Consider the following 27296-nt stretch of genomic DNA (forward strand, 5'->3'; position numbering starts at 1 on the left):
TGAGATCACACCACTGCTCTCCAGCCTGGACGACAGAGCAAGACTCCATCTCAAGGGGAAAAAAAGACCAACCTAATTAATGCCTCTGCTGTTTCAAAGCCTTTGCTGGCTCTTCATGATGTACTGAATGATATCCACATTCCCTGACCATGAAGAACCTTGATGGTTCGTCCCCAACCCACCTTCCCAACTGCATTTCTTGCATTCCTATTCCTACTGACCTTCCAACTGTCCCCAACCTCTGCTCCTGGCTGCAACTGCACTCTGCATTCCCAGTTCCTCAAACACTCCACATCCTTTCCCCTGCTGGCAAAGATCTTCCTTTTCCTCCCTATTTCCCTCAAGACTAAGCAATGCTCGTCCGCTCTAGGAAGCCTGTCAGGTCTCCCAAAGCATTCTTTTGGCTACTTTGGTTATCTTATCAGGGAATTTATTTCTACGAATCATTTACCTGTCTTCCCACCTAGATTGTGAGCTCTACCCTCTTCCCCATGAGCCTGGCAGAGTGCTCCATAAATTAGCATCCAGACTCCTTGGTCTAGCATTTAAAACCACTCCCAATATTACTGTGCTTACTGTGTGCTGGGCCTTGATCTAAGGACTTTAAGGTATGTCTTCATTTGCTTATAATAAACTTTTCAGATAAGAACTCCCACCACTTTACAGATGACAAAACTGGCTCACAGGGGAATTACTTGTCCAAGATCACATGGTTAGTATGCTAAAATCTGGGTCTAGCCAATCAATGCCATATTGGTGCTCTTAACTACACTGTTATGCCTCCTTGTCCTGCCAGCATCTCATCTAGTAATGCCATCGACTCCCAGGTTCATCCTAGAATTTAAAGAATAGAACCTACATTTCATGGGCCACAATGCACCCTCCCTTGTTGCCTAAACACAGCCTCCTGAGGTGGGCAGCACTGTCCCCTTTACCCTAATCCATCGTGCTCTGTCAACCAAGCTGGAGTGCAGTGGCACAATCATCACTCACTGCAGCTTTGACCTCACTGACTTGAGGGAGCCAACAGTCTGTCATGGTAAAAGTCAGAAAGCCCCAGGGCTGGACATGGTAGCTCATGCCTGTAATACCAGCGCTTTGGGAGGCTGAGGTGGGCGAATCACCTAAGGTCAGAAGTTCAAGACTAGCCTGGCCAACATGATGAAACCCCATCTCTACAAAAAATACAAAAATTAGCAGGCATGATGGTGGGCGCCTTTAATCCCAGCTATTCAGGAGACTGAGAGGGGAGAATCGCTTGAATCTGGGAGGTGGAGGCTGCAGTGAGCCAAGATAGTGCTGTTGCACTCCAGGCTGGGCGACAGAGCAAGACTCATCTCAAAAAAAAAAAAGTCAGAGAACCCTGAACTAGAATCTCCATTCTACTCTTTTATGGCTATCAATCCCAGGACAAGTCACTTCACTTTTCTCTGGGTCTGATTCCTCACAAATCAAATGAAAATAACAGTCCCTACCACAGGGGTTGTTGTGGGCTTTAACACAGGAGGCATTCCACTGAGGAAGGTGATGAAGATGACCTGGGATTGTGGCTTCAGATGATACACAGATGATCTTAAATAATGCTGAACACCTAAGGAGAAAGTTAATCCCTTTTCAATTCTTTTTTGAAACTTCTGCTTGCTTCAAGGAGAATATCTCAGTTCCCTAATTTGACTTTAACATCTACGAACAGGCCGGGCATGGTGGCTCACACCTGTAATCCCCATCACTTAGGGAGGCCAAAGCAGGTGGATCACCTGAGGTCAGGAGTTTGAGACCAGCCCGACCAATAAGGAGAAACCCCATCTCTACTAAAGATACAAAATTAGTCGGGTGTAGTAGCAGGTGCCTGCAATCCCAGCTACTTGGGAGGCTGAAGCAGGAAAATCCCTTGAACCCAGGATGCAGAGGTTGCAGTGAGCTGAGATCACGCTTTGCACTCCAGCCTGGCAACAAGAGCAAAATTACATCTTAAAAAAAAACAAAACAAAACAGGCTGGGCATGGTGGCTCACACCTGTAATCCTAGCACTTTGGGAGGTTGAGGCAGGTGGATCATGAGGTCAGGAGTTCAAGACCAGCCTGGTCAAAAGATGGTGAAACCCTGTCTCGATAAAAAATACAAAAATTAGCCAGGCATGGTGGCGGGTGCCTGCAATCCCAGCTACTTGGGAGGCTGAGGCGGGAGAATCGCTTGAACCCGAGAGGCAAAGGTTGCAGTGAGCCAAAATCGTGCCATTGCACTCCAGCCTGGGCAACAAGAGAGAAACTCCTTCTCAAAAATAAATAAATAGCATTGGATTAAAAATTTTTAGTAAAAGGTAGTACAGGTGTTAAGTTACACAAAGACAGGACCCGAAAGGCTTAAGTGTGGGAAATTCTGACTTTCGCAAGACAGCAGAATGCTTAGCACACAGGAGAGCACAATATGTGTGACTTGTTACCAACACCACCACCACCACCACCACCCCCCCCCCATCAGGCTACATTATCACCACCACCAACAACAAAAAAAGGCTCGAACATGAGGCCTGAAGATGCTGCAGCGAACATTTTTCGGATGAGGTAACAGCGCAGCACCCAGCGGCCGGGGACTGAGTAGTGAGGGAGGAGAAGCTGGCTCAGACCTCAACCCAGGGGCGCCCTTCAGGCGATCAGCACCTCAGTCCCGGAGCGCCCGGCCCCGCCCCATCTCCCAGCCCCGCTACCCAAATCCGCTCCTCACCTCACAGCTCCGCGAACCTGAGACGCGGAACAGGCCGCTTCCGGAGGCGGAGCAAAGGCGGCCCGCGCACCATAGAGAAGCGGAAGTAAGGAAGGGGCGGCCGACCGGAAGCGAGGCGTGGAGGCCAGAAGTGGAGCATGGAGGCCCACGAGTGAGGTGGGGGCCTAGTGAGCCTTGCGGAGGGGTGACAGGCGAGCTAGTAGGCGACGGGTCCCATCAGGGCAACAATCCCACACTGCCTTCTAAAATTAAGACACTTGCCTCGTTCACTGTCCCCAGGGCCTAAGGCCGTGCCCAGCAACTAGTGGGCGCTCCACCAAGTAATTAAATGAATGTTATGTCCAACATAACACGAAAGAACCTGCCTGGTAGCGGGCGGGAAGATTTGGGCCCTAGAGGATTTGGCTCCATAACCTCGATTCTTCCTTGCTGCTTAATTACTATTTTGACTACCATATGCCACATTAGTGAAGGCAACAAGTCAGGAAGGGCATTAACTTCATTCTATACTTGGTTTTTTGAGGAGTGCGTCACTAATTTCTCCCATTTTATGCCCGATTTGCCCAGGACAGAGTCACAACTAATGCAGTATTTGAACGCTTCAAGTATTTTCTACCCCTGGTGTGAACTCTACAGAGTCCAGGATTTTTTTGTGTAAATCCTACTTATCTGGAGCTATTACCACGTGGCCCAAATTCCTGGTTGTACAGGGACAGTTCTGTCTCCTTCCCTGGAGCAAGGAGGAAAATACTGTTTGTTTGTTTGTTTTTGAGACAGAGTTTCGCTTTGTTGCCCAGGCTGAAGTGCAGTGGGGTGATCTTGGCTTCCTGCAACCTAGGACTCCAGGGTTGAATGATTATCCTGCCTCAGACTTCTAAGTAGCTGGGATTACAGACATGCACCACCATGCACAGCTAATTTTTGTATTTTTAGTAGAGACAGGATTTCACCATGTTGCCCAGGCCTGACCTCAAGTGATTTGCCTGCCTGGGGCTCCCAAAGTACTGGGATTACAGGCCTGAGCCACCATGCGCAGCCACTACTGATTCTTGAGAATAGCTCAAGAACATAATACCCTCCAGGAGGACAGATCTGCCATATGGGACTAAGCCCACCAGCTCTACTGTGCCCTGCCTTAGGCACCTGCTAAAGTTCCTTGCAGATGAAGAAAGGACACTGTGGTTTATAGTAAATATTTAATTGGTTCCATCAACAACTCCAGCACAAGTTTTCCTGGATGGGAAACAGAATCAAGCTACCCAAGGGTTCATGATGAGGTATGGGGGTCACTGTGGAGACCCCCAGAGTCACTGACCCCCCTCCACACACCAGGCGGCCCTGCAGAATGAAGGCGAAGTAGGGGAGAGGTAAGATAGGGTGAGGAAACAGGCCCTGGCCTGTACATTTGCCTGCAGGAAGGAGGGAGGGCAGGAGAGACTTTCTGCATAGAAGGAGTGGAACTACACTTTTAAGTTCTCAACCCCAATATGTAGGGTAAAATAGCCAAGCCACTCTCCATCTAGTATTAGGAACTTCTTTTCAAGTGGTCTTCTGTCATCTCTGTTCTATCTTCCCAATTCTCTATTCCAGATTCCAAATTCTTCAGTTGAAGCCCAAGTTCTGAATTCTAAGTTCTACCTTCTAAGTTCCTGTTATGTGTCTGTCTCTTGCCCCCAAATCCTTCCTGGCTCCCATCCCTTTCTCCAGACTGTCTGGGTGGAATGTCTGGACCTCCTTCTGACTCTGCTGATGAGGTGTTTTTTGTTGTTGTTGGTTTTTTTTTGGCAGTCCCAGGCTTTTCTCTAGCAGGAGGGACTTGGCTCAGACTGTCCAGCAAGTGGGTGGCCCAGTGGAGACCAGGGAATTCCTGAGGGCCTGGCCTGGCCTCCTCTCTTCCCACCCCACCTGTAGCCACTGGACATGCTACCTTTTGTGCAAGCTAAATGGAAGATTTCTGTGGGTGATAATTGGGGACTAGTAGCCTTGAGATGAGGAATCTTAGGAGAATATATAAGAAGGCCTAAAATATCGCTATCCTTCATTCAGGGAAATTAGAAACTACTTCTAGCAGGGGGAAGGAGGCAGGTAGGGAAGGTGCAAAGTGCCTGGGCAGAGCTGTAAATCCTCAGAACTTGTCATCCTTCAGTTCCCCCTTGTCTGAGCTGAGCACTGCCCCTCAGAGTCCTCCCAGAGCCAAGACAAAACCATCACAGCAGAACCAGGAGCGCCACTGTCTGTCGGGGTTGCCCTGAGGGAGAAGGGGAAGGAGGTGGAGGTGTAGGCAGCATCACTGGAGAGGTGAAATCTTCAAGGGGATCATGATCCGAGACTCCATGTGTCGCACCAGGGGGACTGCAGAGAGAGAAAAGCAGAGGTCATGCAGGGGCCTCAAGCAAGCCAACAACCTCCCTGGCCCCACCCACACATGTTGGCCTTTGAGTGGGGAGGAGGAGGACCCAGATGCTGTGAAAGGAATGTCCCATTGCCCTCCTAAAAGGGCCCATGAAGACCACCAGATCCCTAAAATTATAGGATAAGATAGGACTTCAGTGGTGATACGAATAACATTTTCTTAAATTTTAATAGTTACATGTTTATTTTCCTTGTGTTTGAAAATAATAATTAGCAGAGGGAAAAGTGATTTCGTAGATATTATTGCTGAGGACAAAGCTGGGTTCAAAACAAAGTAGGGAGATTTAAAGAAAAATAGCAGCTGGGCACAGTGGCTCACACCTGTAATCCCAGCACTTTGGGAGACTGAGGAGGGCGGATCACCTGAGGTCAGGAGTTCCAGACCACCCTGATAACATGGAGAAACGATGTTCTCTACTAAAAATACAAAATTAGCTGGGCATGGTGGTGCGTGCCTATAATCCCAGCTACTTGGGAGGCTGAGGCAGGAGTATCACTTTAACCCAGGAGGCAGAAGTTGCAGTGACCCGAGACTGAGCCATTGCACTCCAGCCTGGGCAACAAGAGCAAAACTCCGTCTCAAAAAACAAAGAGGCCAGGTGCAGTGGCACACACCTGTAATCTCAGCACTTTGGGAGGCCGAGACGTACAGATCACCTGAGGTCAGGAGTTCGAGACCAGCCTGGCCAAAGTGGTGAAACCCCATCTCTAAAAAACAGAAAAGAAAACAAAACAAGAAAATAATTATAATGATAGTATACTGCCAGGACAAAAGCTGTGAGCAGGGTCCTCAAGAGGCTGAGGCTTGAAAAACACTGATTTAATCCAACTGCCTCATTTTCCAGATGGGGAGGCTGCAGCCTAGAAAGGGTCAGCTCAAGGTCATCCAGGAGGTTAGACTCTTTCCTCTTGCTCAGAGCTTTTCAAACTTTAATGTGCATATAAATCACTTGGCAGTTCTGTTAATGTGCAGATTCTGATTCAGTAGATTGCAGGAAGTTTGAGATTTATCATTCTTTTTTTTTTTTTTTGAGACCAAGTTTCACTCTTGTTGCCTAGGCTGGAGTGCAATGGCATGATCGCAGCTCATTGCAACCTCTGCCTCCCAGGTTCAAGTGATTCTCCTGCCTCAGCCTCCCAAGTAGCTGGGATTACAGACAGGGATGCACCACCGCACCGGCTAATTTTGTATTTTTAGTAGAGATGGGGTTTCTCCATGTTGGTTGGCTAGTCTCGAACTCCTGACCTCATGGAGGTAATATGTCCATCTCAGCCTCCCAAAGTGCTGGCCTAATGGAGATTTGTCATGTTTAACAAGCTCCCAGGGGATGCTAATACTGTCTGTTGGGACCACACTTGATTTTGTTTTGTATTTTATTTATTTTTTTTGAGACAGGGTCTCACTCTGTCTCCCAGGCTGGAGTGCAGTGGCAAGATCTTGGCTCACTGCAAACTCCACCTCCTGGTTTCAGTGATTCTTGTGTCTCAGCCTCCCGAGTAGCTGGGATTACAGGTTCATGTTACCACACCTGGCTAATTTTTGTATTTTTAGTAGAGACAGGGTTTCACCATATTGCCCAGACTTGTCTCAAACTCCTGGGCTCAACTGATCCACGCATCTTGACCTCATATAGTGCTGGGATTACAGGTGTAAGCCACTGTGCTTGGCCTGTTTTTTATTTTTATTTATTTATTTATTTTGAGACAGGTCTCACTGTTGCACAGGCTGGAGTGCAATGGCACAATTATGGCTCACTGTAGCCTCAAACTCCTGGGCTCAAGCAATCTTCCCACCTCGGCCTTCCAAGTAGCTGGGACTATAGGTGGATACCACCACATCCCACTAATTTTTTCTTTTCTTTTTTTTTTTTTTTTTTTGCCAATCAGTGTGAGCCGTGAACTCATGACCTCGCCTTCGCAAGCGCCACAACATTCGGCCGGAGCCACTTTGGACCCCGCCCACTAATTTTTTCTTTCTGAGATGGAGTCTCAGTCTGTTGCTCAGGCTGGAGTGCAGTGGCGTGATCTCGGCTCATTGCAACCTCCACTTCCTTGGTTCAAGTGATTCTTCTGCCTCAGTCTCCAGAGTAGCAGGGACTACAGGTGCCTGCCACCACACCCAGCTAATTTTTTGTATTTTAGTAGAGACAGGGTTTCACCATGTTGGCCAGAATGGTCTTGATCTCCTGACCTTGTGATCCTCCCACTTGTCCTCCCAACGTGCTGGGATTACAAGCATGGGCCACTGCACCTGGCCTAATTTAAAAAAAAATTTTTGTGTAGAGATGGGGGTCTCCTTATGTTGCCCAGGCCGGTCTTAAACTACTGGCCTCAAGTGATCCTCTTGCCTCGGCCTCCCAAAGTGCTGGGATTACAGTTATGAGCCACTACACCCGGCTGGGACCACACTGAATAGCAAGTCTCCTGCTAACTCCTTCAGCAGACACATCCTCCCTCATACCACTTGGTAAGTGATCCCTGTAAGCTTCTCAGTGGCCAGGACAGGCTCTTGTTCATTTATGTGCCCCTCAACCACCTACCCACCACAATTCCCAGCACACAGTGAGGGCTCGATTAACACCCACTGACTCTAGGTGGTTTCAGGGTTCCTAGCAAAGTAGCGAACACCTTGAGCAAAAAAACTATGGGCACAGTGGCTCATGCCTATAATCCCAGCACTTTGGAAGGCTGAGGGGGGAGGACTGCTTGAGCCCAGGAGTTCGAGACCAGCCTGGGCGACATAGCAAGACTGCATCTCTACAAAAACAAAAACCTTGTTCATAAACATTTCCTCCCCAGAACTTAAAGTATTAAAATAAAATAATGTTCTACATGGTTCCTTTGTGACAGACCCTGGAGAAAGCACTTTTTATAAATGAGTCTCTGGGCCGAGTGCAGTGGCTCACGCCTATAATCCCAGCACTTTGGGAGGCCAAGGCCAGCAGATCACCTGAAGTCAGGAATTTCAGACCAGCCTAGCCAATATGGTGAAACCCTGTCTCTGCTAAAAATACTAAAATTAATCAGGCATGATGGCACATGCCTGTAATCCCAGATACTAGGGAGGCTGAGGCAAGAGAATCGCTTGAACCTGGGAGGCAAGGGTTGCAGTGAGCCAAGATCACGCCACCGTACTCCAGCCTGGGCGACAGAACAAGACTCTGTCTCAAAAATAAACAAAATAGGGCCGGGCTCAGTGGCGCACATTTGTAATCCCAGCACTTTGGGAGGCTGAGGCAGGCAGATCACAAGGTCAAGGGACTGAGACCATCTTGGCCAACATGGTGAAACCTCATTGCTACTAAAAACACAGAAATTAGCTGGGTGTGGTGGTACACACCCGTAGTCCCTGATACTCGGGAGGCTGAGGCAGGAGAATTGCTTGAACGCAGAAGGCAGAGGTTGCAGTGAGCCGAGATTGCGCCACTGCACTCCAGCCTGACAACAGAGTGATACTCTGTCTCAAATAACATTTAAAAATAAATATAAATAAATAAAATATGAAATCATAAAACAAAATAGTTTGTAGAATCTTCCCTTACAGCCCTCTGAGGGAGGCACTATCACCATCACCATCTTACAGATGAGGGAACAGCCTCGGTGAGGTGAAGAACTGTGCCCAAGGTCACAATGGATGCTCGCTAATCCACATCTAAGCAGAAGCATGGCCCTGGCTATGTTATCAGCCCCTAGAGTACTGACCTAGGCCTGCTGGTATCCTATGGAGTGTGCCACTGGGATAGAAACCCACTAACTCATTGTCTTAAAAGTGAGTTCTCCATCACTGGAGGTAATCAAGAAAGGCTGGATCTCCTTGCAGAGGGGATTCCGTCCTCAGACAGGGCTCTCAGCAGAAGACCTCCAAAAGCTTCACTTACCTGTATAGTAGACATTTTCATCCCAGCCTCTCTTCCTCCAGGCAGCGTTTCGAGTCTCCTCCCGAGACTGCAGGTCTTTATAGGCTGTGAGAAAGGCAAAGGCTCATTCCTCAGGCACAGAGGATCGGATCCCTTACCCAGCATAGGGCCCGCTTTGCACTGCCCCTCAAACCCTACCCTGCTGTCTCCTCCTCCCTAGCTGTCTCCCTCGGACTGCTAGCAAACACTGTCTGCTTTAACAATCCATCCAATCAGTAACTATGTTAATATCACCTACATTTATATTTCTACTTGCAAGCGCTCCCAAGGGCTCCAGACTCCTATATCCATCTACTGCCTACTTGACATCTCTACTTTGGTGTGTCAGCATTTTAAATGTAACACTTCCAGGTGGGCACGGAGGCTCATGCCCGTAATCCCAGCACTTTGGGAGGTTGAGGCGGGTGGACTGCTTGAGGCTAGGAGTTCGAGGCCAGTGTGGCCAACATGGTGAAACTCTGCCTCTATTAAAAATACAAAAATTAGTTGGGCATGGTAGTACACACCTGTAATCCCAGCTACTCAGGAGCATGAGGCACGAGAATCACTTGAACCCGGGACGTGGAGGTTGCAGTGAGCCAAGATTGCACTACTACACTCCAGCCTAAGTGACAGAGTGAGACTTCCTCTCAAAAAAGAAAAAAAGTAACACTGCCAAGGGCCAAGATTAGGCTCCTGGCCCCAATGACTTACTCCTTCCCTAAACCTCCCAGACTCAGTAAACAACACACAGCGGCTGAAGCACAAGCCCGGGAGATCTTCTGGAATGCCCTTCTCCTTCTCTTGCCCCACACAGACAATTCATCCACATGTCCCATTGATTCCACCTCTAGACTAATGAATCTGTGGACTTCTCAGCATCCCACTGTCCATTCCCTCTTGCCTGACGTAGAGTAACAGCCTCCTGAAGCCCTGCTTTCTCTCTTGCTCCCCTACCAAGCACTCTTAACAAAGCAGAGAGCAGCCAGAGAAATCATACTAGCGCAAAAATCAGGTCATGTCACTGTTGTTTGAAATGAATAGTCTCTCGTTGCATTTATAATAAATGCCAACTCATTCCCTGTCTCCTGTTCCATCTTCCCACATTCTGCCTTACTCACTCCATACCAGCCTTCTTGCCACACCTCAAAACTCCGAAGGCCTTGCCCTACCACAGGGCCTTTTTTTTTTTTTTTTTTTTTTTTGAGACGGAGTTTCGCTCTGTCACTCAGGGTGGAGTGCAGTTGTGTGATCTCGGCTCACTGCAGCCTCTGCCTTCTGGGTTCAGGCCATTCTCCTGCCTCAACCTCCTGAGTAGCTGGGACTACAGATGTGCATCACCAAAACAAGCTAATTTTTGTACTTTTAGAAGAGACAGGTTTCACCACATTGGCCAGGCTGGTCTCGAACTCCTGACCTCAGGTGATCCACCCACCTCAGCTCCCCAAAGTACTAGGATTACAGGCATGAGCCACCACACCTGGCCTCCCTATTTTCTCCAAATATGATTAGTAATAATCTGAAGTTGATCTTTTTGTGACATTACATCTAAGATAGTGTCTCAGGCTACAACATTAAGTTCTGTGAGGACACTAATGCATCCCCATTGGCTACAGAGAGTGACAACGGAAAAAGAGAACTCACAAAAGGCTCCTGGAAGGTCCCCAACCTACCCCAGAGATGGTGCACCACATAGAGCTCTCCAATCTGTGAGAAGAAGCCACCCACTGCCTCCTGGTTCTCCTGCCGGTACTTGATGGCCCGAGCCCTGGAGAAGGCAGAATAATATGAGGCAGAAGCCAGGGCTGGTGCAAAGAGTACTGAGGCTGATTCCTTGGCCACACCTCACAGGAGGGGCCTAGGTAGAACCCACGGTTCTCCAGGATGCTATGGGAAAGGGCTGATGGCTGGGTGTTCTACCAACGGAGGGCTCACAATCTTCTAGGAGATCCTCACCTCCTGGTTGGAGCCTTCTCCCAAATCCTTGTGGGGCAGAGGGTACTGAGTTCCCTGTGCTATGGCCCTGAAAAAGGTGGCCCACCTTGGTGGGGCAGGTAAGCAGGTTATCACCCAACCCCAGTCCTGGTGCTGACACTTACCAGTTGTTCCCCCACTCGATCATGGTTCCTGGCTGAAAGAGAACCAAAGAGATGATGGGAATGAGCCCCCACCTTGTATTCATAACATCACAGCCAAGCAAGGAGGGGAAACTGCCCTGTCTCCCCACCTCCCCAGCTCCAGCGGCTGTGTGGCCTCACTCTCATGCCCTGATGCACACCTGGTATATGCATGTTTACACACGTGTACACAACTCTGCCCTGAGCCCACAGGAAAGGAGAAGCCAGAAGCCCCAGTCTAGGTGTTGGGGCAGCTGCAAAGCAGCACTGCAGCAGGGAAGTTGGGGGGTAGTAAGGGGTCCGTTGGAGGGAGGCACCTTGAGCTTATATGTCCTCAGCTCATAGATGTTGGGACCCACTCTGGGCTGTGGCTCATTCCAGAAGCTGAACTCGAGGAGCAACTGGTTTCTCCTGGACAGCAGCATCTGGCTCCGCTCCCTTCGGAACTCCAGGTACTCCTGCGGGCATGGTGGTAAAGGCACAGCTACTAGGAAGTGCCCTCCATCCTGACAGTGTGCCTCATGGGGTGGCAGAGGAGTCCCCAGCACAGGACTGGGCTGCCTCTAACATCCAGAGAGGTGTGCTGAGAGGACACTAACATACCTTATTGTTTTTGAGCTTGTTCATGCAGTCCATGAGGGCTGGGTAGCCACCTGAAAATCGCCACAGGTGCACTGTTGGGGGTGAGAGGTATAGGTCAGTGGGTTGCTGGGACCCCCAGCAGATGGCCTCCCCAAGGTTAGTTGAGTGTACATGTGGTGGGGGAGGCAGGTGACCCGGTTCCCTGTAGCAGCAAGACTCTCTGAGTTTCCTCTGCCGTGGTGGAGAACCATGCTGTGGAGGGGATGACCCCAGACACAGGTCTAGGAGAACTGGAGTTGAGCTCTAGCTCAGCCCAGTGGCTTTAAACTGCTCTAGGCCTCAATGTTCTCATCTTGAAAATGGGAATAATGCTCCTACCTACCCCACCTTCCTTAAATAGCAACAACAGGATCAGATGTGTCCTGTGCCCTGGGAACATGCATAAGGAAGACCACCAGGCCTCAAAGGGGCAGCTGGACAAAAGGACAGGGGAGATTTGATGGACTGATATGGAACATTCCAAGACAGTGCACTGAAAAAAAGAACCAAGGAACAGAAGAGTATATGTGATATGTTGAGGGGGCAAGGACACATCCAGAGATGCTGATTTACGCATCACCTCTTAATAGCGACTTTAAGAGACTGACAGTAGATGCCCCTGGGACATAGAATGGAGGCCTGTGGGTCCTCATGCAGGAGGGAAGCTTACTTTGCCTGGAAAACTCTTTGTACTGTTAGAATTTCTAAAAACCCTATTATTGGCTAGGCCTGTAAGCATTCTAGGAGGCCAAGGCAGGCAAATCACTTGAGGTTAGGAGTTTGAGACCAGCCTGGCCAACAGGGTGAAATCCCATCTCTATTAAAAATACAAAAATCAGCTGGGCGTGGTGACACACACCTGAAATCCCAGCTACTCAGGAGGCTGAGGCAGGAGCATCACTTGAACCTGTTAGATGGAGGTTGCAGTAAGTCAAGATTGTGCCACTGCACTCCAGCCTGGGTGGCAGAGTGAAACTCCGTCTCAAATTAATTAATTAATTAATTTATAATTAAATTAAATTAAATTTTTGAAAAATCAACTTTGGGAGGTCAAGGCGGGTGGATCACCTGAGGTCAGAAGTTCAAAACCAGCTTGATCAACATGGCTAAACCCCATCTCTACTAAAATTACAAAATTAGCCAGGCATGGTAGCGTATACCAGTAATCCCAGCTACTCAGGAGGCTGAGGCAGGAGAATTGCTTGAACCCGGGAGATGGAGATTGCAGTGAGGTGAGATTACATCATTGCACTTTAGCCTTGGCAACAAGACCTAACTCAGTTTCAAAAAATATTAAAAGGCTGGGCGCAGTGGCTCACACCTGTAATCCAGCACTTCGGGTGGCCGAGGTGGGCTGATTACCTGAGGTCTGGAGTTTGAGGCCAACCTGACCAATATGGCAAAACCCTGTCTCTGCTAAAAATACAAAAATTGGCCAGGTGTGGTGGCGCGTGTCTGTAATCCCAGCTACTCAGGAGGCTGAGGCAAGAGAATCACCTGAACCTAGGATGCAGAGCTTGCAGTAAACTGCGATATTGCCACTGCGCTCCAGCCTGGGGGACTCCATCTCAAACAAACAAAAAACCTCAAGATCAGCCAAGCACAGTGGCTCAGGTCTGCAATCCCAACACTCTAGGAGGCCAAAGCAGGAGGAACACTTGAGCCCAGGAGTTTGAGACCAGCCTGGGCAACATACCAAGACCTCATCTCTACAAAGCAAAACAAAACAATTGGCTCAGGCATGGTGGTGCATGCCTGTGGTCCCAGCTACTGGAGAAGCGGCGGTAAGAGGATCTCCTGAGCCCAGGAGTTCGAGGTTGCAGTGAGCTATGATCATACCACTGCACTCCAAACTGGATGACAGAACAAGACCCTGTCCCAAATAGAAAAATTAAAAAAAAATAAGCCAGGAGTGGTGGTTCACGCCTATAACCCCAGCACTTTGGGAGGCTGAGGTGGGCAGATTACCTGAGGTCAGGAGTTCGAGACCATCCTGACCAACATGGTGAAACCCCATCTCTACTAAAAATACAAAATTAGCCAGGCATGGTGGCACACACCCAAAATCCCAGCTACCTGGTAGGCTGGCTGAGGCAGGAGAAGCACTTGAACTCAGGATACAGAGGTTGCTGAGATCACACCACTACACGCCAGCCTGGGTGACAGAGTGAGACCCTGTTTCACAAGAAAAAGGAAAAAAAAAAAAAAAAAGGCCAGGTGCAGTGGCTCATGCCTGTAATCTCAGCACTTTGGGAGGCCAAGGCAGGCAGATCACTGAGGTCAGGAGTTCAAGACCAGCCTTTCCAACATGGTGAAACCCTGTATCTATTAAAAAATATAAAAATTAGCTGGGCATGGTGGTGGGAATCCGTAATCCCAGCTACTCATGAGGCTGAGGCCGGAAGATCACTTGAACCCAGGAGGGAGAGGTTGTGGTGAGCCAAGATTGCACTACTGCACTCCAGCCTGGGCAACAAGAGCAAAACTCTGACACAAAAATAATAAAAGACGGCTAGGTGCTTCGGGAACCATGGCTTAGGTGCAGACATGGCCAAGTCCAAGAACCACACCACACACAACCAGTCTCGAAAATGGCATAGAAATGGCATCAAGAAACCCCGATCACAAAGATACGAATCTCTTAAGGGGGTGGACCCCAAGTTCCTGAGGAACATGCACTTTGCCAAAAAGCACAACAAGAAGGGCCTAAAGAAGACACAGGCCAACAATGCCAAGGCGATGAGTGCACGTGCCGAGGCCATCAAGGCCCTTGTAAAGCCCAAGGAGGTTAAGCCCAAGATGCCAAAGGGTGTCAGCCACAAGCTCCATCGACTTGCCTGCATTGCCCACCCTAAGCTTGGGAAGGGGCTCAGGCTCTGCCGGCCAAAGGTCAAGGCCAAGGCCAAGGATCAAACCAAGGCCCAGGCTGCAGCTCCAGCTTCAGTTCCAGCTCAGGCTCCCAAAGGTGCCCAGGCCCCTACAAAGGCTTCAGAGTAGACATCTCTGTCTGCCAACGTGAGGACAGAAGGACTGGTGGGACCCCCCAGGACTGCCATCTGCATGGGGCTGGGGTCCTCCTATGCTATTTGTACAAATAAACCTGAGGCAGGAAAAATATAATAATAATAAAAGACGGGTGATCCAGTTTAAGCAGGCAAGGAAGAAATCATGCTTAAGGCAGAAGAAAGAGCATGAGCAGTAGTCTGGAACTAAAGAATGAAACTGTCAATCTGAGGAATTGAGTCCTGGGCAGCACAGCACTGAGCAAGGAGGATGTGGTGCCGTGAGGCTGGAGGTGGGGCTGGGAAGGACTCAAAGGCTGCATGGGTCTCCCTAAGGGCACAGGGGAGCCACGACAGGTGTTTGAGAAGGGGAGTGAGGCAATTAGATTTTAGGAAGAGCCCCGCCAGATGCTGTTGTGAAGAGGGAGTGGAGGATGGCCTAGTATGAAAGGTGCTGAAGGCCTTGGCTGGCACTGGTTAGGTGACCACCTTACCTGCCTGGTCCTGTTCCCCATACCATGTGTTCCAGTTGCCCACCAGTGAGCAGGGGTAGTCCTCATCCAGGTGCAGCTTGGGCAGCACAGCCTCCCTATGGGAAGGGCACAGAGAAGGGGCAGGATTCACACAGCCACCAGGGCCTCTGAGATAAGGGTTCAAACTCAGTTCAAACTGCAGACCCTGAGGCTAGGCCTCAGACTTTCCATCTCTAAAATGCAGAAGCTAGGAAAGAGGTCTTGAGGACTTCCGACTCTGAAATTTACATCCTGGCTGGGCACAGTGGCTCACACCTGTAATCCCAACACTGGGAGGCTGAGGCAGGAGGATTGCTTGAGCCCAGTAGTTTTAGACCAGTGTGGGCAGCAAAGTGTGACCCTCCCATCTCTCTTTCTTTGTCGTTGTTTTTGAGACGGAGTTTTGCTCTTGTCACCCAGGCTGCAGTGCAGTGGCACAATCTTGGCTCACTGCAACCTCTGCCTCTTGGAGACTGCATCTCTTTAAAAAAAAGAAAAAGGAGCAGGGTGCCGTGGCACACACCTGTAATCCCAGCACTTTGGGAGCCTGAGGCGAATGGATCACCTGAGGTCAGGAGTTTGCGACTAACATGGTGAAACCCTGTCTCTACAAAATAGAAAAAAATTAGCCAGGTGTGATGGCACATGCCTATAATCCAAGCTACTTGGGAGGCTGAGACAGGAGAATCATTTGTACCTGGAAGGCAGAGATTGCAGTGAGCTAAGATCGCCCCATTGCACTCCAGCCTGGGCAACAAGAGTGAAACTCTGTCTCAAGAAAAAAAAAAAGGAAGAAATAAAAGAAATCTACAACTCCTGGACTTCTGCAAAAACAACGGAGTGGAGGATGTTCTGCGGATTTGCTGAGAGTGTGTTCCCCACCCAAGCAGAGGCTGGGATGGGTGGATACAGGATGCTCACGTGAGGCTGTTGTAGGCGTCCAGGTATTCCGGCTTTACATTGTGAACTGCAACAGAGGACAGAGAGTGAGAAGTGAGGCAGGGTGTGTACACAAGGAAGAACTTGGGGAGGGAGCCCATCAAGGCCACGGGTCCCAGGACAGCTGAGGATGTTCCAGACCCTTCCATCTCCATGCTGGAGCCTCACAGGCCCCCAGAGCCACTGAAAGGGCGGAGGTTGGTTTGGTCAGCTCAGCAGCCACTCACACTGGATCTTGTAGAGGTTGCTGGTTTCCTTCTTGGACAGCAGGGTGGAGTGGGCATCCTTCCGGGGATCCACCTTGTGAACAAAGAGGGAGCGGAACCAGCTGCCTTCATTGTCCTTGGAATAGAAACTGCAGGACAGAGGAGTTGATGGGGACATGCGGAGGTGGGGGGAGCCCCAGCAAATTCCATCTGCTTGGATGTCCTGCTCTCCTAGACCAGTGACCCACATTTCTGGGAACAGGTCCACGAAGTCCTGTGACAGCTCCAAAGTGTGAAATGCTACTGGAGCCAGCTCCTTTCCACAGAGATTCCAGCTGCCCAGTTGGCTTCTTGGAGTTGTGCAGAGCCTCAGGAGGCCAGGAGAGGCAGCCCTACCTCCAACATCTCTCTCTAGCCTCCCTGCCTCCACTTCATCCCCCTTCCAAGAGGTCCTCTTCTTGGGTAACACAACTGCAGCCTCTTGCCAAGAGGATCAACCCCAAATTCAGCTTGCATCGTGCCCAAAGCCCTTGACAACTCAACCTAACTCATCAGCTTCCTCTCCGGCCCCCTTACCTGTACACCACACTCTTCAGGTGTGCTCTTCCCTGAACACACTAGGTGGTTACTCTGTGCTTTCTTTGCAAGTTCTGTCCCCTCTAACAAGAAGACTGCTCTCACCATCCTCCCCAGCACTCACAGTGCACTTGGTCCATGTCTCCACCCTGATCCGGAAAGTGGAAAGCCAAATACAAATAAGCTTTGTCCTTGAGGAGCTCATAGTCCGCTAGAAGAAATGGGCCTTGGGACACAATTATAGCAGAGGTCTCTGAAGAGCCCAGGTGAGCCAGCCTTAACTCTGCTTCTGGCAACCTGGGCACACTCTCCTCTCTACAGAGAAGGAGGTGAGTTGGCCAGTCCCCAGGGCTGGTTTGGCAGATAGTGGCAGATAGAGCGGGTAAAAGCCATTGGAAAGCAAGATGCATTCACTCATCCAGCCAATACCTGTTCTGCCTATCTCAATAGGATACTGTGAGATTGAATGAATAATCAATGAAATCGACTATGTGCTTTGCCCATGAGCACCGTGGTTAAGGGCAGTGGGGTGTGTGCTGCCAGTGTTAACTGGACCAGAATTGCACCCCCATCCTAAACACATACCCAAGGTCTAAGAGTCCCAGCAGGGAGCAGGGGGTGCTTATTTTGAGGCCACCAATCTTCTTGCTCCATAGCCTTGGTGAAGCTTACAGCCAGACCTGAAAAGGAAGTCTCCCGATGGGGACAATCCTAGCCAGGGAGCCTGGCAAGAGGGGTCCCTGAGTGGCAGCAAGCCCTATCCCTTTTTTCTTTGTTGTTTATTGCCTAGCCAGCCCTATCCCTTTTAAAGACTTTTTTTGTGGCTAGAACAAATGTCTTAGGCTGGGCATGGTGGTTCACCCCTGTAATCCCAGCACTTTGGGAGGCTGAGGAGGGTAGATCACCTGAGGTGAGAAGTTTGACACCAGCCTGGCCAACATTGCGAAACCTCATCTCCACTCAAGATACAAAAATTAGCCAGACGTGGTAGTGGGCGCCTGTAATCCCAGCTACTCTAGAGGCTGAAGCAGGATGATTGCTTGAACCTGGGAGGTGGAGGTTGCAGTAAGCCGAGATCATGCCACTGTACTTCAGCCTGGGTGACAAAGGGAGAATCCGTCTCAAAAAAAAAAAAAAAAAAAAAAGAACAAATGTCTTACAAATAAAAACATCACTTTTTTCCAAAGTATGGAGCAGCCATTGAGACTGATAAAATTTAAAAATCAGCTGGGCACTGTGGCTAAAAACCTGTAATCCCAGTGCTTTGGGAGGCCGATGTCAGGGGATTGCTTGAGCCCAGGAGTTTAAGACCAGCCTGGGTAACAAAACGAGACTCCATCTCTACAAAAAATAAAATAAATATGACTGGCTTATGCCTGTAAACCCAGCACTTTTGGAGGCTGAGGCAGGAGGATCACTTGAGTCCAGGAGTTCAAGACAAGCCTGAACAGCCTTATGAGACCTTGTTTCTACAAAAAATAAAGTTAGCTGGACATGATGTTTTGTGCCTGTAGTCCCAGTTACTTGGGAGGCTGAGGTGGTAGGATCACTTAAGCCCAGGAGGTTGAAGCTGTACTGAGCCGAGATCTTGCCACTGTACTCCAGCTTGGGCAACAGAGCCAGACCCTATCTCAAAAAAAAAAAAAAAAAGGCTGGGCATGATGCTTCATGCTTGTAATCCTAGCACTTTGGGGAGGCCAAGGCAGGTGGATTGCCTAAGCTCCGGAGTTCAAGTCTAGCCTGGGCAACATGGCAAAACCCCACTTCTACTAAAAAAATATATATATATACAAAAAAATTAGCCAGGAGTGGTGATGTGTGCCTGTAGTCCCAGCTACTTGGGAGGCTGAGGCGGAATTGCTTGAATCCAGGAGGTGGAGGCTGCAGTGAACCAAGATCGCACCAATGCACACCAGCCTGGGTGACAGAGTAGGACTGTTTCCAACCCCCCTGCCGAAAAAAAAAGAAAGAAAGAAAAAAAAAAAAAGAATTGACTTGTCCCAAACTGTTAATACTGCTTAACCTCGGAAAAAGGAATAAGAGATGGCTAACTTTTTCTTTATTCATTATAATTTTTTGTAAAGATTTTTAGAAGTATGTTAAGCATTTCTGAATTCATGGACTCTCTTGGTCATTGTACATGCATTTGCTTTATTAGCAAAAAGACAATTATCTTTTTTTTGTTTTGAGACCGAGTTTTACTCTAGTTGCCCAGGCTAGAGTGCAATGGAGCCATTTTGGCTCACCACATCTGCCTCCCAGGTTCAAGCAATTCTCCTGCCTCAGCCTCCCGAGTAGCTGGGATTACAGGCATGCGCCACCATGCCGGGCTAATTTTGTATTTTTAGAAGAGACAGGGTTTCTCCATGTTGGTCAGGCTGGTCTTGAACTCCCGACCTCAGGTGATCCGCCTCCCAGAGTGCCAGGGTTACAGGCGTGAGCCACCAAACCCAGCCCAAAAAGACAATTATCATTAGATGGGTAGTGTGGTCTGTGACATTTTCGGACCAGAATAAGAGAGGCTCTAAGCCAGGGATCTGTGATACACTTTTCCTTTTTTTTTTGAGATAGAGTTTCGCTCTTGTTACCCAGGCTGGAGTGCAATGGTGCGATCTCGGCTCCCAGCAACCTCCGCCTCCTGGGTTCAGGCAATTCTCCTGCCTCAGCCTCCTGAGTAGCTGGGATTACAGGCACGTGCCATCATGCCCAGCTAATTTTTTTGTGTTTTTAGTAGAGACGGGGTTTCACCATGTTGACCAGGATGGTCTCAATCTCTTTACCTCGTGATCTACCCACCTCCCAAAGTGCTGGGATTACAGGCGTGAGCCACCGCGCCCGGACAGTGATACACTTTTCAGCTGCATGATCTCACTGACTGTGCAATGATCTTACAGTATTGGCACTATTAGTATTCCCATGCTTGAGAGGATAAAATAAAAAGAAGCCCAGAGAGTGAAAACGACTTGCCCAAGGCCGAACAGAAAGTCAGAGGACAGAGTTAAGAACCAACCCAGGGCTCTTTCCTCAAAAGCCAACCCCCACCTCGGGTTGGGCACTGAAAGACCTGACCTTTTGTTTTAATGTAGAGGGGCAGGAAGGAGAGGAGCTCCTATTATTTGCCAACCAAGACCTTTGCTCTAAAAAGAACTAGACCGAGTAATTTACTAACGTCAGCACTGACCAAGATAAATACCGGTCAAGTGGCCAGCCCTAAAGAGAGAGTTTGGGGGCTAGAACACTGGAAACTTCAAGAGCTCTGATGGGCTCCCGTCTCCTCCCAGTAATCCTTCCTGCCCATGGGCCTCAGTTTCCCCATCTGTCAAACAAGCAGGGTGGTGGAGCCCCTCCCTAAAGCTCTTTTCTACAGGTAAAATCTAAGGGGCTTGTCAAAGATATCAGAGAAGGGTCTGAACTCCAAGCCAGCATCCCCAAGGACACTTTTGCCAATACAAATTTCAATTTCACTTTCTCAGTGAAATTACAATGTTCTCCTACTGTTGACCTCCCTAAGCCCTCTTACCCTGCTCTCTAACTTGTTCCAGAACACCTTCTAAAACGCTAAACTAGGACGAGCACGGTGGCTCATGCCTGTAATCCCAACACTTTGGGAGGCTGAGGAAGGAGGATAGCTTGAACCCAGGAGCATTTTTTGTTTTTTGAGATGAAGTTTTGCTCTGTAGCCCAGGCTGGAGTGCAGTGGCGCAATCTCAGCTCACTGCAACTTCCACCTCCTGGGTTCAAGCAATTCTCCTGCCTCAGCCTCCAAAGTAGCTGGGACTACAGGTGCATACCACACCTGGAAAATTTTTGTGTTTTAGTAGAGATGCGGTTTTGCCATGTTGGTCAGGCTGGTCTCAAACTCCTGACCTCAAGTGATCTGCCTGCCTCAGCCTTCCAAAGTGATGGGATTACAGGCGTTGAGCCACTGCACCAGGCTGAACCCAGGAGTTTGAGACCAGCCTGGGAAACAGCAAGACGTCATCTCTACTAAAAATTAAAAAAAAAAAACAAACTATATCTTTTGGCTTATTATGTGCTTTTTGTTTGTTTGTTTGTTTTTGTTTTGTTTTTGAAATGGAGTTTTGCTCTTGCTGCCCAGGCTGGAGTGTATATTGGTGTGATCTCAGCTCACTGCAACCTCCACCTCCTGGGTCCAAGCGATTTCTCCTGCCTCAGCCTCCTGAGTAGCTGGGATTACAGGCATGCAATGCCATACCTGGCTAATTTTGTATTTTTAGTAGAGACGGGGTTCCACCATATTGGTCAGGCTGGTCTCAAACTCTGACCTCAGGTGATCCACCTGCCTCAGCCTCCCAAAGTGTTGGGATTACAGGCATGAGCCATTGCACCCAGCCATGTGCTTTGTTTATTGTCAGTCTCCACAATGGAGGCAGCCCTAGAAGGGCAGAAACCTTATCTGTTCTGTTATATCCCTGCTATATCCCTTATGCTTGGAGCAGTGCCAGGCACGTGGTGAGTGCGAAGTCCAAGTCTGAGAAATGAATGAAGGGGGAGCTAAGACATTCTTGCATGAGAATAATGAAAGCTGGTAAGTATGAAAGGAAAGAAAGGGTAGACCTTGACCCAGAGTGACTTGACTCAGGCAGGGATCCGAGGTCCTTTCCTTCCTTAATACCAACAGCAGAACTAGTGCTTAAGAGCACAAACTGTGGACAAACCCAGGTTCTGATCCTAGCTCAGCTTCACCTTTTTTTCTTCTATTTTTTTCTTTTTTTGAGACAGGATCTCACTCTGTCATCCAGGCTGGAATACAGTGACATAATCATGGCTCACTGCAGTCTCTATCTCCCAGACTCAAATGATCCTCCTACTTCAGCCTTCTGAGTAGCTGAGAACACAAGTGCGCACCATCATGCCTGGCTAATTTTTGTTATTGTTGTTTTTTGAGATTGAGTCGCACTCTGTTACGCAGGCTGGAGTACAATGGCACTATCTCAGCTCACTGCAAAGTCTGCCTCCCAGGTTCAAGCGATTCTCCTGCCTCAGCCTCTGAAGCAGCTGGGACTACAGGCCCACACCACCATGCTCAACTAATTTTTTTTTTTTTTTTTTTTTTTGAGACGGAGTCTCTGTCACCCAGCCTGGAGTGCAGTGGCGTAATCTTGGCTCACTGCAACCTCCGCCTCCCTGGTTCAAGTGATTCTCCTGCCTCAGCCTCCTGAGTAACTGGGATTACAGGCACATGCTACCATACCTGGCTAATTTTTGTATTTTCAGTCAAGACGGGGTTTCACCATTTTGGCCAGGTTTCAAACTCCTGACCTCAGGTGATCCACCCACCTTGGCCTCCCAAAGTACTGGGATTACAGGCATAAGGGACCGCACCCAGCCAATTTTTGTATTTTTTATAGAGACAGGATCTTACCATGTTGCCCAGGCTGGTCTCAAACTGCTGGGCTCAAGCGATCCTCCCACCTTGGCCTACCAAAGTGCTAAGATTATAGATGTGAGCCACGGTGCCTGGTTCAGGTCCATCTGATTTCAAAGCACACGCTCTGTCCCCACCCCAGCAGCCTCACTGCCCCCAAACCTCACAGGCACGAAGGGCTGCTGCTGGCCCTACTAGTGACTCCAGAGAGATATGGGCAGCCTGAGGGACAGGAGGGAGTGTTCTCAGATATCCAATGTAGAATTAAGGCATAAGTAACTAAGATAGTCCTTGAGGGATTTGATAAATATTAATCCAAGTGTCTTCATAACAATCCTGCTGAAAACAAGCAGGGATCACCATCCCCACTTTATAAAAAAGGAAACTGAGGCTGACGGAGGTTCAGCAACTCCTCCAGGATTACTGAGAGGCAGCAGGCTGCCTCTGAGAACCATGCTCCTTGTATGGCCTCTGGGTGTTTTCCACATAAATGATTTTACCACCAATCAATTCTGTCCCTTTCCCAACCTTGATGTCTTCATCTGGAAAATAAAGGGGTCATAAAAGATGGTCTTCCCAGGGCCCTTTGAGTCTCAACATTATGTGGGTCTCACACAGAAATTGCTTGAAACATAGGCTAGGGGCAAGGAGTGCTAGGCACTTCACAACCACAGCACCTTTGTTTTTTTAGACAGTCTTGCTGTCACCCACACTCCAGTGCAGGTGAGATCTCGGCTCACTGCAACCTCCACCTGCTGGGTTCAATCGATTCTCCTGCCTCAGCCTCCTGAGTAGCTGGGATTACAGGCACGAGCCACCAAGCCCAGATGCTTTTTTGTATTTTTAGTAAAGACAGGGTTTTACCATGTTGGCCAGATTGGTCTCAAATTCACGACGAGTTCGAGACCTCCCAAAGTGCTTACAGGTGTGAGCCACCACACCCAGCCAACCACGGCTGTCTTTAATCCTCAACAACCCTAAGAGATACATCCTGTCTGATTACTCCCATTTTACAGATGGGGAACCTAAGGCTTAAAGAGGGCTGAGGTCACCACACCTAGAAAGTCTAAGTTAGATTTGCTAATGCCAGGCAAACTCTAGGCTCTTCCCACGATGTCAGCTTGCTCCCTAATTACTGGGCAGTCTGGGTGGGGAGGGGCCCATGCCACTCCTCTTTCCCAGCTGTCCAAAAGCCCCACTGCTCTGTGCTGTAACATCTCAGTTCTAACAGAACTTTGCAGCTTGATTCCTGGGCTGCAGGGCAGGAGGGATGCTTGCTTCCTTTCCACAGGTTGGGGGTGGGGGGACAGGTGGCCTCACTTTTTTTGAGATGGAGTTCACTTTGTCACCAGGCTGGAGTGCACTGGCTCCACCTCGGCTCACTGCAACCTCCATCTCCCAGGTTCAAGCGATTCTCCTGCCTCAGCCTCCCAAGCAGCTGGGACTACAGGTGTGCGCCACTAGCACAGCTAAATTTTTTTGTTGTATTTTTAGTAGAGAAGGGGCTTTCACCAAGTTGGCCAGGATGGTCTCGATCTCCTGACCTAGTGATCTGCCCACCTAGGCCTCCCAAACTGCTGGGATTACAGGCGGGAGCCACTGCACCTGACCTGGCCTCATTCCCTGACCATACACAGTCCTGAGCCCTCTGAGGGTGGAAAGCTGGGGAAACAGAGAAAAATGAGATCATGGTCTAGTGAGAGAGACAGACAAGCACCAAGTCATATATCACTGTGCAGGGTGATACATGGAGAGACGGGGGAAGTACAGGGGCTCTGGGTACCAAGGAGCGAGGGGCGAGCAGCTGCCCAGGGCCAGTCAGGGAGGCCAAGCCCCAGCTCAGCCCAGAGCAGGACTCAAACAAAAGCCCAGACCGAGAGCACATGGCCCAGCCAGCCTCCCCCTCCCAGGAGGCTACCAGTTGAGTACACAGTGCAAGGCGCATTGGCAGACTGGGTCCCAGATCCAGTGCTGCTACAGCACAGCAGGGAGGGTGACCTTGGACAACTCCCATTCCCTCTCGGGAGTCCGTTTCGCCACCTGTACAGTTTGAGGTGGGGGAGCAAAGGGTCTGTGCTACCATGGCTCCTGGGGATCCCCCACTGCTCCCCTGCCATCATCTCTTTCCCTTAGAACGTCCTGAGGGAGGAGCGGACTCTACTAGAAGCCCCCGGTGGGTGTTAATTTACAGGCTACGCCTGGAAATGGGACACTCACCCCTCCTGTCCTCTGCCCTCTCCCACTCTCCAGGGCCCAGTACCTGCCCTTCTCATCATCTTTCATCAGGTCCCATTACAACCCGGTCCCAACCAGAAGAAAGACCCTACCCATCCTTTTCTCACCTCCCCCATTCTTTGCTCAGACCCCTCCCTAGGCCTTGATCCTGGCCCCGCCTCTAACCCCCAGATTCCAAGCGAGGACTCTCAGCCCCTCCCCCCCGGCCCAGACCCTGGCCCCCGCCCCTGCACCCTCGCCGCGTGCGTCTATCCCTTCCTGGCCGGGCTCTCACCGCGCCGCAGCTGCAGCCGCAACGTCCCCGGCGCGGGGCCCTGGGCCCCCCAGCAGCCGCCGCGCCGCCACAGAGATGCTGCACAGCCGCGGAGCCATGTTGGAGCCGCGAAGGTTGCAGGAAGGCCCCACCCCCAAACCCGGGTGGCGGAGGCGGAACGCTAATAAACCCCGCCCCTCCGGCTCGCCCGCTCCCTCCACTCAACCGGTCAGGTGGGCGTGGCCCGTGGGCGTCTCCAACTCCGCAGGTGCTGGAAGTCTGGGTTCTAATCCTCTGCGCGCTCTGCGACCTTAGCAAGCCCTTTGCCAACTCTGGGCCTCAGGACCCACCACGGTAAAATGGAAGCGTGGGTACTTTTTTTTTTTTTGTCTTTTTGTTTTTTTCTTTTTTGTGGAGAACGGGGTCTCACTATATTGTCCAGGCAGGTCTCGAACTCCTGGGCTCAAACTATCCTCCCGCCTCTGCCTCCCTAAGAGCTGGAATTACAGGCGTGAGTTACAGCGTCCGCCCATACCAAGGGTTCTTAACAGGGCTGTCCGGGATGTGCAGCAGAGGGTCAGTATAACAACCCCGTGGCTTCATTTTGCCCATTGCCCAGACAGAGTGTATTTATCGAGACGGGAATTGCAATAGAGAGTTTAATTCATGCCGAGCCGGCTGAATGGGAGACCGGAGTTGTATTATTACTCAAATCGGTCTCCCTGAAAACTGAGAGACCGGGTTTTATTAAGGATAATTTGCTGGGTAGGGGGCCAGAGAGTGGAGAGTACTAGTAGATTGGGCAGGTTGGAGATGCAATCATAGGGGTCGAAGCTGTTCTCTTGTGCTGAGTGGATCTCGGGGTGCGGGCCCGAAGACCAGATGAGCCTGTTTATTAATCTGTGTGTCGCCAGCAGATCCATTGAGTACAGGATCGGAAAAATATCTTCAGCATCAATCTTAGGTTTTACAGTAGTAATGTTATCCCTAGGAGCAGTTGGGGAAGTTTAGAATCCGTGGCCTCTACCTGCACGACTCCTAAACCACAATTTCTAATCTTGTGGCTAATTTGTTAGTCTTAGAAAGGCAGTCTGGTCCCCAGGTAAGAAGGGGGTTTATTTTGGGAGAGGGTTGTTATCTTTGTTTCAAAGTTAAACTGTAAATTTGCAGCCCTGGGCGATGGCTCATGCCTGCAATCCCAGCACTTTGGGAGGCCAGGGTGGATGGATCATTTGAGGTCAGGAGTTCAAGACCAGCCTGGCCAATCTGTGAAACTCTGCATCTACTAAGAATTCAAAAAAATTAGCCAGGTGTGGTGGCTGGCATCTGTAATCCCTGTTACTTGGGAGGTTGAAGCAGGAGAATCTCTTGAACCCAGGAGGTGGAGGTTGCAGTGAGCTGAGAACGTGCCACTAAACCCCAGCCTGGGTAACAAGAGCAAAACTCCATCTCAAAAAAACAAACAAACAGGCTGGGTGTGGTGGCTCATGCCAGTAATCCCAGCACTTTGGGAGGCCAAGGTGGGTGGATCACCGGAGGTCAGGAGTTCAAGACCAGCCTGACCAACATGGAGAAACCCTGTCTCTACTAAAAATACCAAATTAGCCAGGTGTGGTGGTTCATTCCTGTAATCTGAGCTACTAGGGAGGCTGAGGCAGGAGAATTGCTTGAACCCAGGAAGAGGAGGTTACAGTGAGCTGAGATTGCGCCATTGCACTCCAGCCTGGACAACAAGAGCAAACATCTATCTCAAGCAAACAAAGAGACTTGAAAAGAGCAAAAATCTTTTCTAGCCTGGGCAACAAGAGCAAAATCTGTCTCAAACAAACAAAGTTTGACCTATGCCCAGGAATGAACAAGGACAGAAATTTAAAAATTAACCAGGCATGGTAGTGCCTGCCTTCAGTTCCATCTACTCAAGAGGCTGAGGTGGGAGGATTGCTTGAGCCCAGGAGGTGAGGCTACAGTGAGCCATGATTGCACCACTGCTCTCCAGCCTGGGCAACAGAGCAAGACCCTGTCTCTATTAAAAAATAATAATAATAATTTTAAAATTAGGACTAGGTGTGGTGGCTCATGCCTGTAATCTCAGCAATTTGGGAGGCTGAGGCAAGAGGATCTATAAAAATTCAAAAAATTAGCTGAGCATGGTAGCACATGCCTGTAGTCCCAGCTACTCAGGAGGCTGAAGCAGGAGAATCACTTGAGGCCAGGAGGTCCAGGCTGTAGTGAGTTATGATTTTAATTAAGTAAATAAATCAGGCTGGGCACAGTGGCTCACGCCTGTAATCCCAGCACTTTGGGAGGCCAAGGCAGGTGGGTCACCTGAGGTCAGGAGTTTGAGACCAGCCTGGCCAACAGAGTGAAACCCTATCTCTACTAAAATTGCAAAAATTAGGCTGGACGTGGTGACT

The 27296-nt window shown here is 49.6% G+C and overlaps 3 protein-coding genes across 10 annotated transcripts in view; 1 reads left to right on the forward strand and 2 right to left on the reverse strand.

Moving 5' to 3' along the window:
* Positions 1 to 2783, reverse strand: part of THOC5 (THO complex subunit 5) — a 41173-nt gene extending 38390 nt beyond the window's left edge. For 4 of the 8 annotated variants that reach the window (XM_009008825.5, XM_009008820.4, XM_078337391.1 and 1 more), the window contains exons 1-2: positions 2725 to 2783; positions 1476 to 1591 (exon numbers count right to left, since the gene is read on the reverse strand). In XM_009008825.5, the coding sequence (XP_009007073.1) occupies positions 1476 to 1511 (36 nt within the window). In that variant the 5' untranslated portion in view covers positions 1512 to 1591; positions 2725 to 2783. The remainder of the gene's footprint in view (positions 1 to 1475; positions 1592 to 2724) is intronic. The other 4 variants (XM_078337399.1, XM_035268793.3, XM_035268808.3 and 1 more) reach the window with 1 other exon arrangement.
* Positions 2784 to 3906: 1123 nt separating this feature from the next.
* Positions 3907 to 25032, reverse strand: NIPSNAP1 (nipsnap homolog 1). Its single transcript, XM_002743655.6, has 10 exons — positions 24904 to 25032; positions 16451 to 16578; positions 16206 to 16251; positions 15267 to 15361; positions 11753 to 11823; positions 11467 to 11607; positions 11132 to 11163; positions 10706 to 10800; positions 9015 to 9098; positions 3907 to 5076 (listed from the first exon to the last, which is right to left on the reverse strand). Exons 1-10 carry the CDS (start codon positions 24999 to 25001, stop codon positions 5012 to 5014), a joined length of 855 nt encoding a protein of 284 aa, XP_002743701.1. The 5' UTR covers positions 25002 to 25032; the 3' UTR covers positions 3907 to 5011.
* On the forward strand, positions 14172 to 14864 carry LOC128928793 (large ribosomal subunit protein eL29-like). Its single transcript, XM_054239821.2, has one exon. It carries the CDS (start codon positions 14318 to 14320, stop codon positions 14765 to 14767), a length of 450 nt encoding a protein of 149 aa, XP_054095796.1. The 5' UTR covers positions 14172 to 14317; the 3' UTR covers positions 14768 to 14864.
* Positions 25033 to 27296: the final 2264 nt, after the last annotated feature.

Source organism: Callithrix jacchus, chromosome 1 (genome assembly GCF_049354715.1).
Source record: "Callithrix jacchus isolate 240 chromosome 1, calJac240_pri, whole genome shotgun sequence".
In the NCBI taxonomy this organism is placed as follows: Eukaryota; Metazoa; Chordata; class Mammalia; order Primates; family Cebidae; genus Callithrix; species Callithrix jacchus.